General features: G+C 32.6%; 1 protein-coding gene across 8 annotated transcripts in view; it reads left to right on the plus strand.

Annotated features, from left to right (window-relative positions):
- LOC143222712 (KAT8 regulatory NSL complex subunit 2-like) overlaps nt 1-14,111 on the plus strand; it is a 39,477-nt gene extending 25,366 nt beyond the window's left edge. For all 8 annotated transcript variants that reach the window (XM_076449597.1, XM_076449600.1, XM_076449605.1 and 5 more), the window contains exons 6-9: nt 3,878-4,126; nt 4,859-5,007; nt 11,602-11,747; nt 13,456-14,111. In XM_076449597.1, the coding sequence (XP_076305712.1) occupies nt 3,878-4,126; nt 4,859-5,007; nt 11,602-11,742 (539 nt within the window). In that variant the 3' untranslated portion in view covers nt 11,743-11,747; nt 13,456-14,111. The remainder of the gene's footprint in view (nt 1-3,877; nt 4,127-4,858; nt 5,008-11,601; nt 11,748-13,455) is intronic.
- Nucleotides 14,112-16,613: the final 2,502 nt, after the last annotated feature.

The following is a 16,613-nucleotide window of genomic DNA, read 5'->3' on the forward strand; positions in this document are numbered from 1 at the left end:
TATAAGATATAAAAGTGTAAACCTCCCAGACAATTGATATTCAGGAAGTTATGCAAATGGAAGATGACATCTGTGAGGTGAGAAACAGAATGACTTGGCAAAGGCTTCATAAATTCACAGATAAATCTTTAGTAAAAGTACTACATTAAAACATAATTTTTAACATACAACATCCTCATAAGGTTTACTAAGAGCTTACCAATTTGCATGAAAATATATTTAGTACATTCAGACTTGTATATAATTTCATGGCTGTCTGGTGGTTATAAAGTCAATGAAATTGGCTCAGCCTTTCAACAGATTATATTTTAATATTTTTGTTTAACAGATGTAACTACACTTTTATTCACAAAGACAAAAAGGAATATGAACACTCAATGTATTTTTTCATATGCTTTCTAAAGTCTAGTACTCCATTAACCAGCTGTTGTTGCTTATCACATTGATATTTTGCTCTTTTTAAAAATATTTTTGTTCCTGTGTCTTTAGATTTTCATATATCTGTACTACAGGATATTGTTGGTGTGATGTCTATTTTGGGAACCAGTTCTAGTTAAATTGTCCATACATTTTTCAGATCAGTCAAATCCATGTAGTCTGAGCATACCCTGCTGTATTTGGTTGTAGTGACTTTAGCCTGTTTAGTTTGTGTCCATATCTTCTTTTTAAAATAAAAAAAAAAACAATTCTTGAACTCCTTGTGTCTGTTACTACACTCATAAGCCACTCTATCATTTTGCCACTAACTTCTCTATGCAATTACTACCTCTCCTCCCTCTATTATCAGTCACTGTTGTGACTTCTGGCTTGTGTATTTGACTTTCATGATGAAACAACTAAAACTGGTCAAGTGTTTCCTGAAAATATTTGTATTTGAAGCACTGCAAAATGTTGATGGTTTTTCAGGATTTCTGTCTTTTAGCTTATGTGTAGAAAATAATTTCTGACAGCATATGATGATAATAGATCCTAAACATTACTTTCTGCAAAAAAAAATATGCACAAGTTCTTTAAAAAGAAATATTCAATTTAGGTGGCTTTTAACAATGAAAATATAAAAAGAACAACAATAATCTGTCTTATGTTTTTTCTGTTATCATAAAAGTTAAATGGACATAGACATTTGCAGTTGCATGTTTTTTTAACAGTTAAATTTGTAACAGATCTGAAAGCAAGAAAAAGACACTAAAATAAATATAAGTGTATACAGTGTCTACAACAATTATTCAAACAGTGCCACATTTCATTTTTATTTTGTAATGTTTTCTACTAAATATGGATTTTGTAGAGTTAAAGCTCATTATGCAAAAGTGTTAAAGAGAATATTTTGATATATTTTCCATTTTATGGAGCTAAATCTTTCATTCCATTACAGAATGTATATTTCAACAGTATATTAATGCTTCAGTGATCCCTGTTGATAACTGAATGAGCCAGATTGAAAATACGTATCATTCTTTGGAATTCATATTTACTTGTACCAAGAGCATGTCATAAGGGTTCTGCTTGAATGTGTGTACTGATCAAATTAAGGGTTTGAAATAAATGCCATGGTTTCACATGCAGTTTCTTAATTATGTAAAAATAAGTCTGTATATGTTACTGGTATGTGTTAGAAGAAATCAACAGTACTGTACAAATAAATCTTTATAAAAACAGTATCTAACATTATATATAAAGTTTTGTTGTCATGCCACAGCCCAAAAATCCATAGAAAATTGTCAGTAAAGCAAAGTGTTTGCTTAAAATCTTTATGTGATGCTGGTTAGACTCTCCAACAAATTTCTGCATACATGAAATATCATGTACACACTAGCTTGTGTGACAAAGACAATTTGAAAATAGGAAAGGAAGAGACAGAACACCTAAATTCAGTGATACTTATGTTAAGTATATTTGTTTATGTAGTCTTCAGGACAGAAGGAAGACTACCACTGATCTCAAGCATGAGATAAAATAACCATGTACCAAATGACAGAAAAATGTCTAGATGTACTGTAACAAGAAGACTCAACAATTATGGAATATCTGGTTGTGTAGCAGTTTAATAAACCTTTACTTTGATCTGCAAATAATGTCGGAGACTGAAATTTGCTAAAAAGTACAAAAATAAAATTGTTGACAGATGAGTCCAAGTTTGAAACATTTAATTCAAAGTGTAGGTTGTAAATTCAGTGGAAAAAAGGTGAAAGATACTTCAGTGCATAGCACCCAACATGAAACATGGGGAGGCAGTGTGATTGTTTTGGGATGTTTTTCGTGCTGAAACAACAAGAAATATTTGTGAAATAGATAAAATAATAGACCAATACAAGTGCCATCAAATACTGATCCATCATGGTATATCTTGTGGTTTGCATATTATTTGTAAAGAATTCTACTACCAAGAAGATAATGACCCCAAATATTCATCTAACTTATGCATAAATTACTTAGCTAAGAAAGAAGCTGCTAGGATCATTAAAATGATGCAGTGGCCCCCACAGAACCCTTGTCTCAACCCATTTGAGCAGATCTGAAATTTGATAGATCAAAAACTTGACAAATTGAAAGTTACTTCCAAAGAATATTTATGGGAGTGTATTAGAAACATTGAGTAAAAACCCAAAGGATTCTTTAAGTACTTTGTAACAATAACTGTATGATTGCTTGCAGTTATTAAAGCAAAAGGGGACACACAAAATATTAACTGTTTGCTGAACCCAAACACTTCCACTGTGTTCCTGTTGTACTAAAAATAAGGATTAATGAAATATTGATGTTTCACCTTCCATTTTGACTTTCTCCTAACACTGTTGCACAGTACTGTATGTCTTATATATACACACATATTCAGGTAACTTGTAAACAAAAATTAAAACTCATGAGAGTTTAATGAGTTTATATTGTGGCTGTTCGGGAACTGTTTATTTGTTGCCATAAACCTAATTTAAAAGATTGCTTATGAGACCTTTAATAGATTTGGAGTTGGTTTGTATTTTGTAATAATGATATGCATACATAAATCTTAAGCTGAATTAGTTATGACTTTGCAGCTATTGTCCAAAATAACATCCTATTCTCCCATAATTCACAATAAAAGCTTATATAAGTATAGCATAAAAATATAGATAGTAATCAATATTTTAAAGGTGTATAAGTTTTAAGTTCTTAATTTTATAAGTCAGTATTTTAAAAAAATATTTAATTTTCACAGTGTGAGAATTGACATTTTTTCTCTAGGCATCACCTCTTCTCTATTTTGTTTTCCCTCCAACAAGTATGAAATTTAATGTAAATGTCTTATAATGTTATCACTGCTCTGGCAAAACATAATTTTCATATTCTTCAATATTATTGAAGAATATGAAATTGAAACCCCTCTTCTCATGCTCATGTGTCACATTTTCTTTTTCATAAATCACCAATAGTTCTTTCAAAAATTCAATATTATGTTATTCATAACCTAGAAAGCCAAGGTTTTTATCTGTCAAATGAATTATCATATTACATACTTTTCTGTACAGATAATTGTCAACATCTCTGAGTACAAGCTTAATCCTCTGGGGAAGAACATAGACTCTTAGATTATTTACCAAATTAGTAAGAAGTAAAATTTAATAATTAATTTTGGGAATACAGAGAATGTAATTCTTAAAAAAAAAAAAAGCAGGTGTTTCATCAAAGCTTGAGTATATGAGCATAATTAAAAAAGCATGTGTAGTAGAAAGTATTAACAGTAGTTTATGTGAATTACTTGTTCTGTTTGTACTGAAATTACATGCAGTTAGACTTTCACTTAGAATTGCAAGTTGAATTGTGAAGTTGAAGTGCATATGCATAACAGATTCAGTATTATTATACTAATAAATAGTGTATATTCCCTATTATATGACAGGAAGCATTAGCAATAGTTCACATTCATCACCAACTGAGATGAAAACCTATCAGAAGCTAAAGGCACTTCATAGGTATCACAGGCAGTATGGTAGAGAAGCCATTCTGAAACACCAAGCAAGAGAAAGGAGGAAAGAGATGGCAGATGGAAACAAGTATGTTGCTCCTGCTGCACCACAGTGTATTCACAAATCTAGTGATCAGAAGTGCACTAAGTCAGCTTTACCATCAAGCAAATTCTGTCTTACTCGTATCCTTTTTTTATTTAATCACTGTTGTTAAAGGGGGTCTCACTTCAACAGAATAGTATCCATCAAACCTAAAGTTATAAAACAATTATTCATAGACAGTAGGTATAGTTTAGCTTAACACTGTTTGTGTAGAATATTTTAGGTAATATGGTTATAAGATACTAAGGAAATATGATACTCATCAATGTCAGTATGGAACACCAGAAAAAATTTAGTTTGACTGTTTGGTAAAGTTAATCTCTATGCAAGCTACAAGTTAAAAAGAATTTTATGGTATTATGTGTATATGAATAAGTACCCCATGCTCAAGTTAATTACTTTTAAGCTCATTGAATACAGTTTTATGTAGAAGCCACTTGTAGTATTTAATAAAATTTTGCATATATTTATACCAAAATTTTATATAAAATGGAGTAGTACTATGTTTGTCATAATACATATCTGTAGTGCTATGTTAAGATAAAACTATACAAGTAGGTCCAAATGATGGTCATACCTGCAATAAAAAATAGTATTATCTTGATTTTATTAAACTTAATAATATTGTTTATATGTTAGCATGTTTTTATAGTTCTTAAACCACAGTAGTGAAATCTTTGGAACATATTCTTTAGTATTAAAGAACAACTACTTTAAAAATGTCCTGATCTAGTTCAGTATAAAACTCAGCTGTATTTCTAGTGCCTGTGCATAATACTTTCATTTTGTAGTTCTTCCTCAATTCTTACAAGATATAATTGTGGATCCCCAACAAGTATTATATAAACCTTGTGGAGGAGAAAAGGGTGAATGTAAAACTCCTGTTGTACCTTTGGAAGAGGATTCGGCTTGCATACTTCATGCAAGACTTTCTGCAAAACTTCATACTGAAAACCTTTGGGTAAGGAAGATTTGAAAACATACTTGAAATCAGCAAATTGTAGTATAAAAACTTTTAATATGCCTTTTATCAATATGAATCTAGTAACTATGTTATCAATATTATTTTATTTTTTAAGGGCAACACAGATCTGTATAATGTCTCAAGAATTTTTTATTTCAAAAGTGTTGCTTACTTTTACAGAACTGAGAGCTCTTATTTTGCACCACTGGAAAAGGTTTTTGTGCACATGCCAAGTCTCTGAAAGAAGCTCCCACCTCTACACTTAATAACCCATTTACCTAATCATTCTATGATAGTTAAAAGTAGACTACAGCCCTCCACCAGTACTTCTCCTGAATACACAAAATATCAAAGGCTCATTTTTTTCTCAGAACTAGAGTAGGAATTTGAGTGTGTTTTGATGTTTGTTTTTCATTATAAATTATGGCTATTTCTGTGCATATTAATTAAACTTTCAGTGAATTTGTACTATATATTATTATATTTTCTTACATTAACTTGATATTTTTTGTTGACGAACTTGAGATTTTAAAACATGCAGATTCCTGAAACTGTGATATGGTTTCCTTATAGGGTGTACTCCCCAATCATTGTTAACTCAGTGTTTTGTACCTTGGACATGACACACTTACTAATAAAAACAAAACCACCATGAACCTGTTTGCCCACAATTTCTCACAACCACATTTATGAAACTCCTGAATTCCAGACCCTCCTTTGTAGAAGTTGTCTTATTTTCTTTTATTGGTGATTAGAATTATTTCAATGGTGAACATTGTGGTTTGTTTATCTTGGACCTAGAACTCAAGGCCTTTTAATTCTGTATCTTCTGCTGAGTCTGCCTTGCTGTTGTATGTTTTTGACCAACTTTTTCACAATTTGCCCTTGTATCTGATTCTTCTATCTCTGACTAGGATCAGGTAACACTAATCTTTGTCCACTGCTTCTCTGATATCGTAGGTACATGATGTGTTCCTTCTTTCCTGTTCTTGAGTGAGTTTCTTGCATGCACCTGAACTCACAAAATGTTTGTCCTTTCTTCCTCTCACATCTGTTTTTTCCATATGTGCAGGTTCTTTTAGTCTGTACTTCATGTTGACTCTTAGTTACTGCATCCTTTCTAAACTTAAAATTCCTTTCCTCTAGTTCATGATTGAAATTCTTCCTCTAGTACTTCTATCCCTTGAATCTCTTCTCTCAGCTTGAGAATACTTTTCTTCTACTTTTATTCTTTTATTTTCAGTCTTCTTATTTTTCTCTATCTTTTGCTTACTCACCTTTTTTTTTTTTTCAAAGATATTTTGCTTCTTTTATGCTACAAAATATGAATCTATCAGAATTAACTTTTATTTAAAAAACTGGCTGACATTTCACCAGACGTTTGCTGTAGAAATGTGTTTTTGCATAAAAAAGGAAAAATGTATTCAGGGAAATAACTTGCATCTCTCAACTTTCAAGATGTGGTATAAAACACATTCAACAAATACAGAAAAGCATCATCTATAACTGACAAACCAACAACTGAATGACCCAAAAAGCTACTTAACAAGGATAAGCAATACTTGAAGATAATATCCTTAAGAAAGAGAAATAAGCATTGAGTTGACAGTAGAACTGGCAGAAGGTTTAGGTGTTGTCCTTTCATCAACAGTGTTAAGGTACTTCTGAAATTAGAACTTAAGGGATGTATTGTAGTAATAAAATCTCTGTTAAGAAAGGGGAACAAGCCTAAAAGGTTAAAGTGTGCACAGGACCATTGAAATTGGATTATAGAACAATAGTCAAAAGTGCTTTGGGGAGATGAATCAAGTTTCCGTTACTTGGATCTAAAAGAAGACAGTATGTGAGATGATGAACAAGTGGAATTTATAAATATTGCTTTAAGCCAAAAATTAAGCATTGAGGAGGTTTAGTACAAGCTTGAGGCTACATATGCTCAAGTAGTGTCGGAAAGTTGATGAAAGTGTATGGTACACTGACTGCAGCATGGTACAAACAAATTTTAATCCACTATGCCAGCATATCCCTAACTTTCTCAGTTCATGACACCCTTAGTGTTTCAGCATTTTTTTCATGGTGTTCCTAGGCAAAAACAAGAATCTAACAGTTCTGTTTATTAAGTAGTTAGATCCAAACAACTTAAATACTAAAGTTTTATGTTCTACAAATTCATAGCTGTTTGAAAGAATAATGCACATAAATTGAAAGTAAAAACAATATTTGTATTCCATTTTTAAATAACCACAATTACTAATGGGATGTGTGTGCATGTTGAACACTGCACAGCTTCTCAAACCATGGAATCAGATTGGACACTGCCACCCCATTTCATGTTCCACATTGATTTTTGGGTGATACTTGCTTTCTATCACAGCAACAGCTAAAAACCCAGCTTCGCAGAGATATGGCATTGCAAATGGAATTAGGATTTGCCGAGCTTTAGCACTTAGTAGTGGATATTTGTCGTTTACTGATATCTAAAACTCAGTTAGTTCCATGCTGCCAAATTTTGTTTTTAAAGTCTTGTCACAAGACAGCTCAATAAAATTTTCTTCATCTGCAGAGGTGAATTCAGATGGGGCCTTATCCTTGAATGGGTTTTGGATCCATGCAAACTTCTCCATATTTTCTGGAAAGTAATTTTCATACCAGTCACTGAGCTGTATTAGGTGCTCCTCGAAAATTGTCGGTCAAATCAACTTCACTGGATGTAATAAACTGCTGCAACAGGGGGAAACAGTGTTTGCCATTATCTTCATTAATTTTTATTCTCTATAGTAGTAACGTTTTCTGAAGGCTGAAACCTTCTCTGTGAGTTTCAGAATATGTGTGTTGCTTCCCAGCAGAGAAAGATTCAACATATTCATTTTTTCAAAGAGATTGCACAGGTATGCTAATTTTGACAAAAAAATCAATATCCAATAAGTTTTTAGCACGTTCGTGTTCTTCTTTTTTGAGATAATAGTATAGTTCCTGTCTTAATTCAAACACACAAAACAGTACATTTTCACGGAAGAGCCATCTCGAGCTACAGTAGTACAACAAAGATGTGTGCTCAGATTCCATATCCTCACGCAGTTTTTAAAAAAAACATTGCCTTCTGTGGCAAAGTTTTTTATAAAGTTCACCACTTTCAACACACTTTCCAGGACTAGGTTCAGTGGACTCGTGTGCTTACCTATGGATTATGCAGTGGGTCCACAGTGCTTCAAGATATTTGCTTCTATGAGTGCCTGCGATCCTCCATAACAGCTGGACATAGAGTGACCACCATTGCTACAGATGCCAACACACTTAGCCCAGTCTAAATGTTTTCACACACAAAAGTGTCAAGGATCTCAAGCAAGTCTTGAGCCTTTCTACCAGCAGTGATACTTTTGCAAAAGAGAAGGCCTTCCACAATTTTGTCACCATTCACAAACTGTGTGTAGTAAATCAAATGAGCATCCTTGTTGCCTTATCTAGCTGTAACCTAAATTCCTTCCCTTTCATTTTTTCAATTGGCTGATCATTGAGGTCTTTGGCCATGTGTTTGATTCTATGACTGATAGTATTGTTGGATAAAGGCACTTTTGAAAGCAGTCTTCTTGCAGATTCACCAACCATAACATTTACAATATCCACTGCAGCCAGTAAAATCAGCTCTTCTGTGATTGTGTGAAGCATTTTACATTTTGTGACTCCATATGCCACCTTATAGGATGCTAGCAAAGCATTGCTTGGTATTGAGATGCTTGTTTCAAAAATGCACCTTTTGGTTCTTTCAATTCTTTTAACTTTCTGGTAAAATAATCACAAGATTTATTAGCCATGTTAGGATGATTAGTCTCTAAGTGGCATTTCAGTTTACTTGGAAGTATGCACTCTGGAGCCAAAACTTAGACATCATACACACTGTGGACACTCTTCTTGATTGACATCTACCGAAGTAAAACCAAAATCTAGATAACTGTTGTCATATTTCCAATATTTCTGTTTCTTCACAATTTTGTCACTGGTTTTTGGTTCGCCTTCCGTTTCTTCACTCCCACAGTTCAAAAATCTTTCAATTTTTTTGCACAAGGACTAAAAATTAACAAAATAATTCACTGAACTTTGCTAGACCTTGCAGACACTTGATTACAATACTTTTCAGTTATTTCTATTACTGATGGACCAGGAGAGTCAACAGATGTTTATATACAAAATCTGAGAAACGAGAAAGTTTGAGAAGTCAGTGGGGTAGCCGAAAGTACAATTAAAGAAAAAACATATCTCAAACATTCAAGAACATGTGATCTAATGTTAAAACTGTCAACTACTTCAAGCAGTGACCAACAGATGTTGATATCGCTGTGTTTCCATTGAAAATTTGAAATATCCTGTGGTGCACAGTTTTAGAACCACTGCACTATGCTATCCCTGGTGGTGCAAGACATATTGTTCCAAACTTCATCTTACAGTAGGGTAATGATACTTTTGTATTGACAGGAATAAATAAAATTTTTACCAAAGAAAGAGAAAGCTAGAGTCTTTCAGTGCATGGTATGACCCCCTCAAGGCTCAGATATCAGTATCAGTGAAGCTGTATGGGGCTGTTTGGACAAAAAAAAATCATATTAAATGATCTTGGAAGAAGCATTGGAACACCATCACAGAGGAGTTTATGTCAAAATTATTTTAAATTGTCCCTAGAAGAATTTCAATGATTTTGAAAGAAAAGGGTGGACATACTCACTGTTAGTTTAAATTAAGGTATACGAGGTCTGTTCAAAAAATACGTGGACTGTTTGAATTGCGGCTCCAGTTGGTTCCAGGGGAATCCGCTTGGTGTTGCTAGGTTTGCACAGATCAGCTGATTACGACGCCATTTCCTGATTGCAGATATCTTCATTTGTGTATTAGCTACTCGGTTTTAAGTGAAGTGCGATTTTTTCGTTTGTCTGATTTCAGAATGAATGACCTGAAGAAGCAACGACTTGCTGTGAAATTTTGTGTTAAACTTGGAAAATCTGCGACTGAAACTTTTGCTATGCTTAACACGGCTTACGGTGATGTTGCTATGAAGTGTACGGCATGTTTCAAGTGGCATGAATGTTTTAAGGATGGTCGACAGTCCATTGAAGATAATGAGCGTCCTGGACGTCCTTCCACGTCAACTGACGACCCACACGTCGACAAAATCAACACTGGTGCGGGCAAATCGACGTCTGACTGTCAGGGAGCTTGCTGAAGAGTGTGGGATATCAGTTGGATCTTGTTACGAGATTTTGTTACGAGAAAAATTGAAGATGCACCACGTTTCTGCGAAATTTGTGCATCAGAACTCATGAGTTTTTGGCCAAACATTCGATTACTGTTCTTCCCCATCCCCCCTACTCACCTGACCTTGCTCCTTGCGATTTTTTCTTGTTCCCAAACTGAATAGACCCTTGAAAGGAAGAAGATTTGAGACGATTCCCGAGATTAAGGCAAATGCGACGAAGGAGCTGGAGGACATTACAAAAGAAGCGTACCAGGACTGTTTCAACAAGTGGAAACACCGTTGGGATAAGTGTGTGCGTTGGGGAGGAGAGTACTTTGAAGGGGTCCCAGACCTGTAACTTCTAAATAAAGTACATTTTATTTTATGACGTCAGTCCGCGTATTTTTTGAACAGCCCTCGTATTGTTTATAAATTTGATTATTCAGGTATGATTTTCTTTTCATAAAAGTATATTTGCAATGAACTTAAAAGTTTTGTTTATGTTATGTATTACAGTAGGAAAACTTAATATGTCTATGGTCTTTGCACATTAGTGCATAAAAAGGAAAATTAACTGCTGCTTTGAATTCAGTTGAGATGTAATATGGAGATAGACTGCTGCATACTACTGAGTTCTACTTTTCTCAGTAGTTCCATCCTCATTGATGATCTCACACAAAGAGCAAGATCAGGCTTCCCATAATGCTTACTAATTGTAGCATTCATATCTCATTGAAAAATTTAGGAAAAATTAATATTTTCTAAAAAAATATTTTTTGGGGATGAGTGCTTGAAGTGCTGCATAGGAAAAGTGCTTGGATTGTGCTCTTTTGTCATTTACAACACATTGCATTAAAATAATTGAATGTACAAAGCTCATAATTTTCATAAAGTTTACATATATAAACTTTTAATGTTTATACATGTATTAAAAGTGCTGCCATTTATTGAAAAAAATTAGTTTTTTAAGAACTTCAGTTTTTCAGTATTTCGTTTAAAAATTGCACCAATAAAGATATATTCAAATCCTGATGTACAGTCCTACTGAATGTCACATTCTTGCTGTGAAGATAGTACCTTTATTTTAAACTGTATGCTATTTATTATAAAGAAATGATTGTTGCACATACCACCATTATTTTTTTAATTGTCTGAATCTTGAATACCTGAAGTGTAAGATTTTGTTATGAACTTTTGTATGTGGTGCAATTCAGTAGATGACACGGGAGTTTTTGTGATATAACAGATATTGACATACTGCTACTCCATTATAGTAATATGAGTATGATGGTTGTAATATTCTTTATATTAACATAATAATATGTTAGAAAAAAAAATCTTAATAGTGAACCTTGACATATTTTCAGGTAAAGACTAGAGATAAGACATCTGGTGATGTGGCAGCAACAACAGATGCTCTAATACAAGAATCAGAACATTTTCAGTCAATGGATGACATTGCTGCTCTTGGTTTGGATGTTGTTCAGCCTGGTTCACTTTTGGTTTAGATCAGGTCAGTTTAATTTTGGAAAAATATACACATAATTTTATTTCCAGTTTGTCATTTCATTCAACTAACTATAGAAAATAAAAAATTTTGTATTTGTTGTCCATCAGATATTCTCTAAAATTTCAGCCATTTCTTATGAAACTCTTGATACAACAGATTTGAAAGTTCATAAATTTGTAAAATTTTGTGGTTTGTTGCATTCACTTTAAAAAGAATACAGAAATATTTATTATGGAATATACTAATCCAATTTTATTGTACTTGTTGTGAATTAATGCTGTGCTGTTTTTCTTTTTAATATTAATTAAGTGCATTAATGTGGTTTGTACAGAGGGTTACTCATATATTATAAGAATAGTAATCCAGGTAATGTACTGATTCCTTCATCATCATTTATGCTACTGCATTATAACAGTCTTCATCAATATAAGATGAGATTAAACTTTCATTGATGCTTGAAAGGTTACACATGGGCCAAACAAATTCATGAAGATTCATTGATGCACTGTCAGTTAACTTGACAGGGATATCAGAAAATGAAACAGCATAAACACTGTTATTATTGTGCATGATTTATTTAAACACTGCTATGGATTTAGATAGCTTACTCTAAAGTAACCATACTTTTTTTAGTGTCTCAGCTCTACAGTGCAGAAATTTCACTTCATGTGATTAATGACAAGTTCTTCTGATAGCAGCTAAAGTTCACTTTTACTTTGCACCTTTGTGAAATTTATATGAGAAACTAATGGTTTCTATCATATAAAGCATACTGAGTTTCCTTTTTATTATTGCAATATTGTATACTGTGTTGGAAGAGTTCTTATAGTTTTGGTAGCAAATTACCCAAGGAGAGCAAAGTCTTTTAGAATTATTTTAACCACAACTTACTGAGATACATGCAACTTGTTAACATCATTTGGTGAAAGTCTTTATGACCAGTCCATAAACTGGAAGAGATTGTTGTAGCCCCATATGTTGTGGGATTTCTTTCAGGTGATTTTACATCTCGTGGATGTTTTTTGCTGTTGCTGTGGACAACTTTTTAGAAACTGGCTTCCCTGAGGCTTAGATATATCCCTCTTCAGAAAAGGCTGTGATACGTTACACCTGGCATAAATATAATGATGTTAAATAAGTTGTTCATGTACTGCAATTCTCTTCTGCAGTAGCATACGTTTCTACTGGTTTATGCGTATTATTCTAATAAAGTTTCAAATACCCTCTGTGTCATAACTTTCATTTAAAATACTCCACAAAATCTATAGTTGTGCTGAAATACTGAAGTGGTAAGAATGATTAATTGATGATCAGTTTAATTCTCTTATGAAATCTTCAGGACATTTTTGGTAATTTCATTAGGCAAGCCTGTGTGCTTATAGATAACTAACTACCTTGAGAACAAACCAGCTAATATGCTGGCAAAGGAAGCACACAATAATATGTAGTCATAGAAGGGTACAGTAATTTCACATTGTTTCCTATTGGTTTTTTTATACTGTTACTAATAATTATAGCTAATAAGCACCAAATGTGTGTGTGCATATTTATTGGTAAATGGACTTATGGATATTTCTCTTACTGAATGCTTCAATAAATTTATGATTCAACTTTTTTCTCAGTAGGCTTGTAATTTAAACTTGTGCTACATTACAGTATTCAGCTTTATTGAGAAGTACTTATTAAACATAATCTACACGTTCTGTTTCAGTTTGGTGACTTGGGTGACTCAGGAGATTTAACACTCACAGAATCTCCAGGTGATCTATTAAATCAGCTGACTGTGGATGATTTCTGTGATACCCACAAGTCCCTTGATTGTATTGAAGAGAAATTAGGTCCACACTAGAAGTAATTTGTATAATATTGTGATTAAAGAAATTAATTACATGAAGCAAACTGAAAAAAGAGTTACTTGTAACATTTTGTTGTATGAAATGTTTTCCTTTTGGTTTGTTTGTTTGTTGTGATTTGTAATGATTAAGATTTTTTTTCACACATAATGGTTTATTTGTTTAGCAGAAGATTTGAAACCTTGAATATTTCTCACCTCATGACATGTATCATATTAAACTTGAGCCAATCAGCATTAGCATTCATAGAGTTCAGAATGCAATCACCCTGTAGGGACACAAATATTAAATACCATTTTCTAGGTTAACAGTTTATATTTCATAGCATTTGGCCTGCCACATAGATTATAAAAATATGATTAAATAATTCAATAGTGTATATATTTACTTAAATCCGTGTTTTTACACCTTGGAAAGTTTTGTAAGATTCATGTCTAAATTATTTACTCATATTGTTTCACTTGCTCTGTACTTTCAACTATAGATGTAAATAAAGTTTGTGTTATACTTTGCATAACTGTTCAGGTATAAGTAATGTAGTATGGTTGACATACTCTCTTCTTCACTTTCACTTGTAAATTCTTATCAGTAATTTTAGTTTTCTGTTATGTTGCAAAAATTATGTAACATTTGAACTTTATCCATTGAGAAAGATTAACCAGATGATACTTGGAGTGCTAAGAACAAATTACTATAGTAAATAATTATGCAAAGTATGGAAGAATTCTGAATAATTTATCAGTTGATAAATTTAATTGATCATCTGAGTGTTTGAATCCCGATCGCACCAAACATGCGTGCAGTTTCAGCCATGGGGGCATTATAATGTGACAGTCAATCCCACTGTTCATTGGCAAAAAGAGTTGGCAGTGGGTGATAATGACTAGCTGACTTCCCTCTAATCTCTTGTCTCTGCTAAATTAGGGATGGCTAGTGCAGATAGCCCTCATGTTGCTTTGTGCAAAATTCAAAAACAATTTATCAATTGAAAGTGGTCACTGAATTCTTAGTTTCTGCTAACAAGTTCTACCATCTTTAATGGCTTACAGTGGTATATTGTCAGAAATAATATTTTCTGATTGAAGAAAATATACATATTTGAGAATATACAGAACATTTATCATTACATAGTAGCTGTGAAAACAACTAATTCATTTGTTTCTTTTCTTACAACCATATGTTACAGTTTGATTAATGTTTCTTGTACAAATTTCATTGTATAAAGTGATATATAGTGGAAGTTCAGGCTGTTGGGCACAGCATTGAATGTGAAACACACCCACCCTATTACCTAACAGGGATCAAATATGGCAGCAGTGGGTTTGAATTAGTATCATAAGTTTTTGGTGTCATGAAAATATGTATTCATCTTTCATGTGCATCACAAAGACTATAGTGTACATTACTCTCCAGTGTTTGATTTGTGTATTTGTGAAACTAATGGTAATTATGATTTGTCCTCAACTGACATGGGTAATTTATTGTTTGTGTAAAGTTCTAAATAACAGTAGGTTTAAACGTTTTAATAATTATTAGGCAGTTTATAAATGACGTAATTTCGTCATTTTTGTTGTAAGGTCATAAAATTTTTCTCTTAACAAGAGTAGTGTGATCACCTATAATGTTTCCTATGACAACACCATTTAGAATAGAATATTAGTTAAAACTAAATATAAACTTCATATATTTCTAGAGGCCTCGAGGATAAGTAAAATCAAATTAAGAGAAACAAATATTTTTATTTCTTGCTTTTCAAGTTCATATTTTATGTGTTGCAGCCTATACAGTGTATAATTCTATTTGTGATTCATGATGTGAGCACAGTTTACTGATGACACTTACGTGATGCCACTTTAGTGTATACTGATTGACTGACAAACAACACACCACTGTATAGTGGTTAAGACAGGTGAACCTCTTTCAGGAAAATTACAGAATTCCACAATATAATATTCGTTTTCCTGTATTAAATACTAGTCACAAATATATTTTATCATAAAATTATTTTGTAATAGTATTTTTGTTTTGTTTAACAGTACACAATATTTACTGATACCTGTTTTACAAACTTGCATCCACAGTTTACTTCATAAACATAAAAGTTGCTTGGTGTGAAATAATGGCAATGAACTGTTGAAATTGTGTGCTATATGGTTGTAATTTCACGGAAAGTATGCGTCTTGAGATACTTGTCGAAAAAACCAAAACCCTTGTCTTTTGTGCAATTTCAACAATGTATATTTCACGTAATTACCAAGCTGTGCATTGTTGTGTTACACTTGCTACAGTTTGGCTCATAAATGTTGGCCAGTGATGGATTGGATGTTATAAATGTTAAAAATTATAATCTCTAGTAGAAAAAATGTTCACTCCAAATAGGAAAGTGTATGTTGGTAATCATGCATTATAATTCAGCCTCACTGATTTAAAGCAAGTTGAAAGAATTTTACACACATAAATAGCATTACGTCAATCAATCACCTTCATTCACGCAAAAATGTGAAATTTAGAAGACTGATAGCATTGGACTCTTTTGGATGTTTATCACTCCAGATGCCCAGAAACAAGATCAGAATAAAATAATGTAAAGCACCCATTTCACAGAGTGTGAAACTAGGGAATAGAATATACTGCCTCAGAAAATACCCACTCATTTTGAAATAAATGTAATTAATGGCATTCACAAACTATCAGAAGAATCGATTCAATATAACATATCTTCTGGTACTGTTTTTATAGTATATTTTACGGTCAGTAAAAGTGAACAGAAAAAACAAATTGTAATGAATGTGGAGCAAGATTAGTCATATGGTTATTTGCTTTCCTTAAGATTTAGTGTAAGATGTCAATTTTTCTGAGAAGCAATTATTATACTAATCTGTCAGATAAATGTGATTTTCAGCACATTTACCACACTATTCTCAGAATTATATACTACAATGAATTAATCCATGATGACAAGAAAACCCACTTGTAGAGAAAAATATATATATATATATGTAAAAACAGCTGGTAT

The sequence above is a fragment of the Tachypleus tridentatus genome, chromosome 8 (assembly GCF_004210375.1).
Source record: "Tachypleus tridentatus isolate NWPU-2018 chromosome 8, ASM421037v1, whole genome shotgun sequence".
In the NCBI taxonomy this organism is placed as follows: Eukaryota; Metazoa; Arthropoda; class Merostomata; order Xiphosura; family Limulidae; genus Tachypleus; species Tachypleus tridentatus.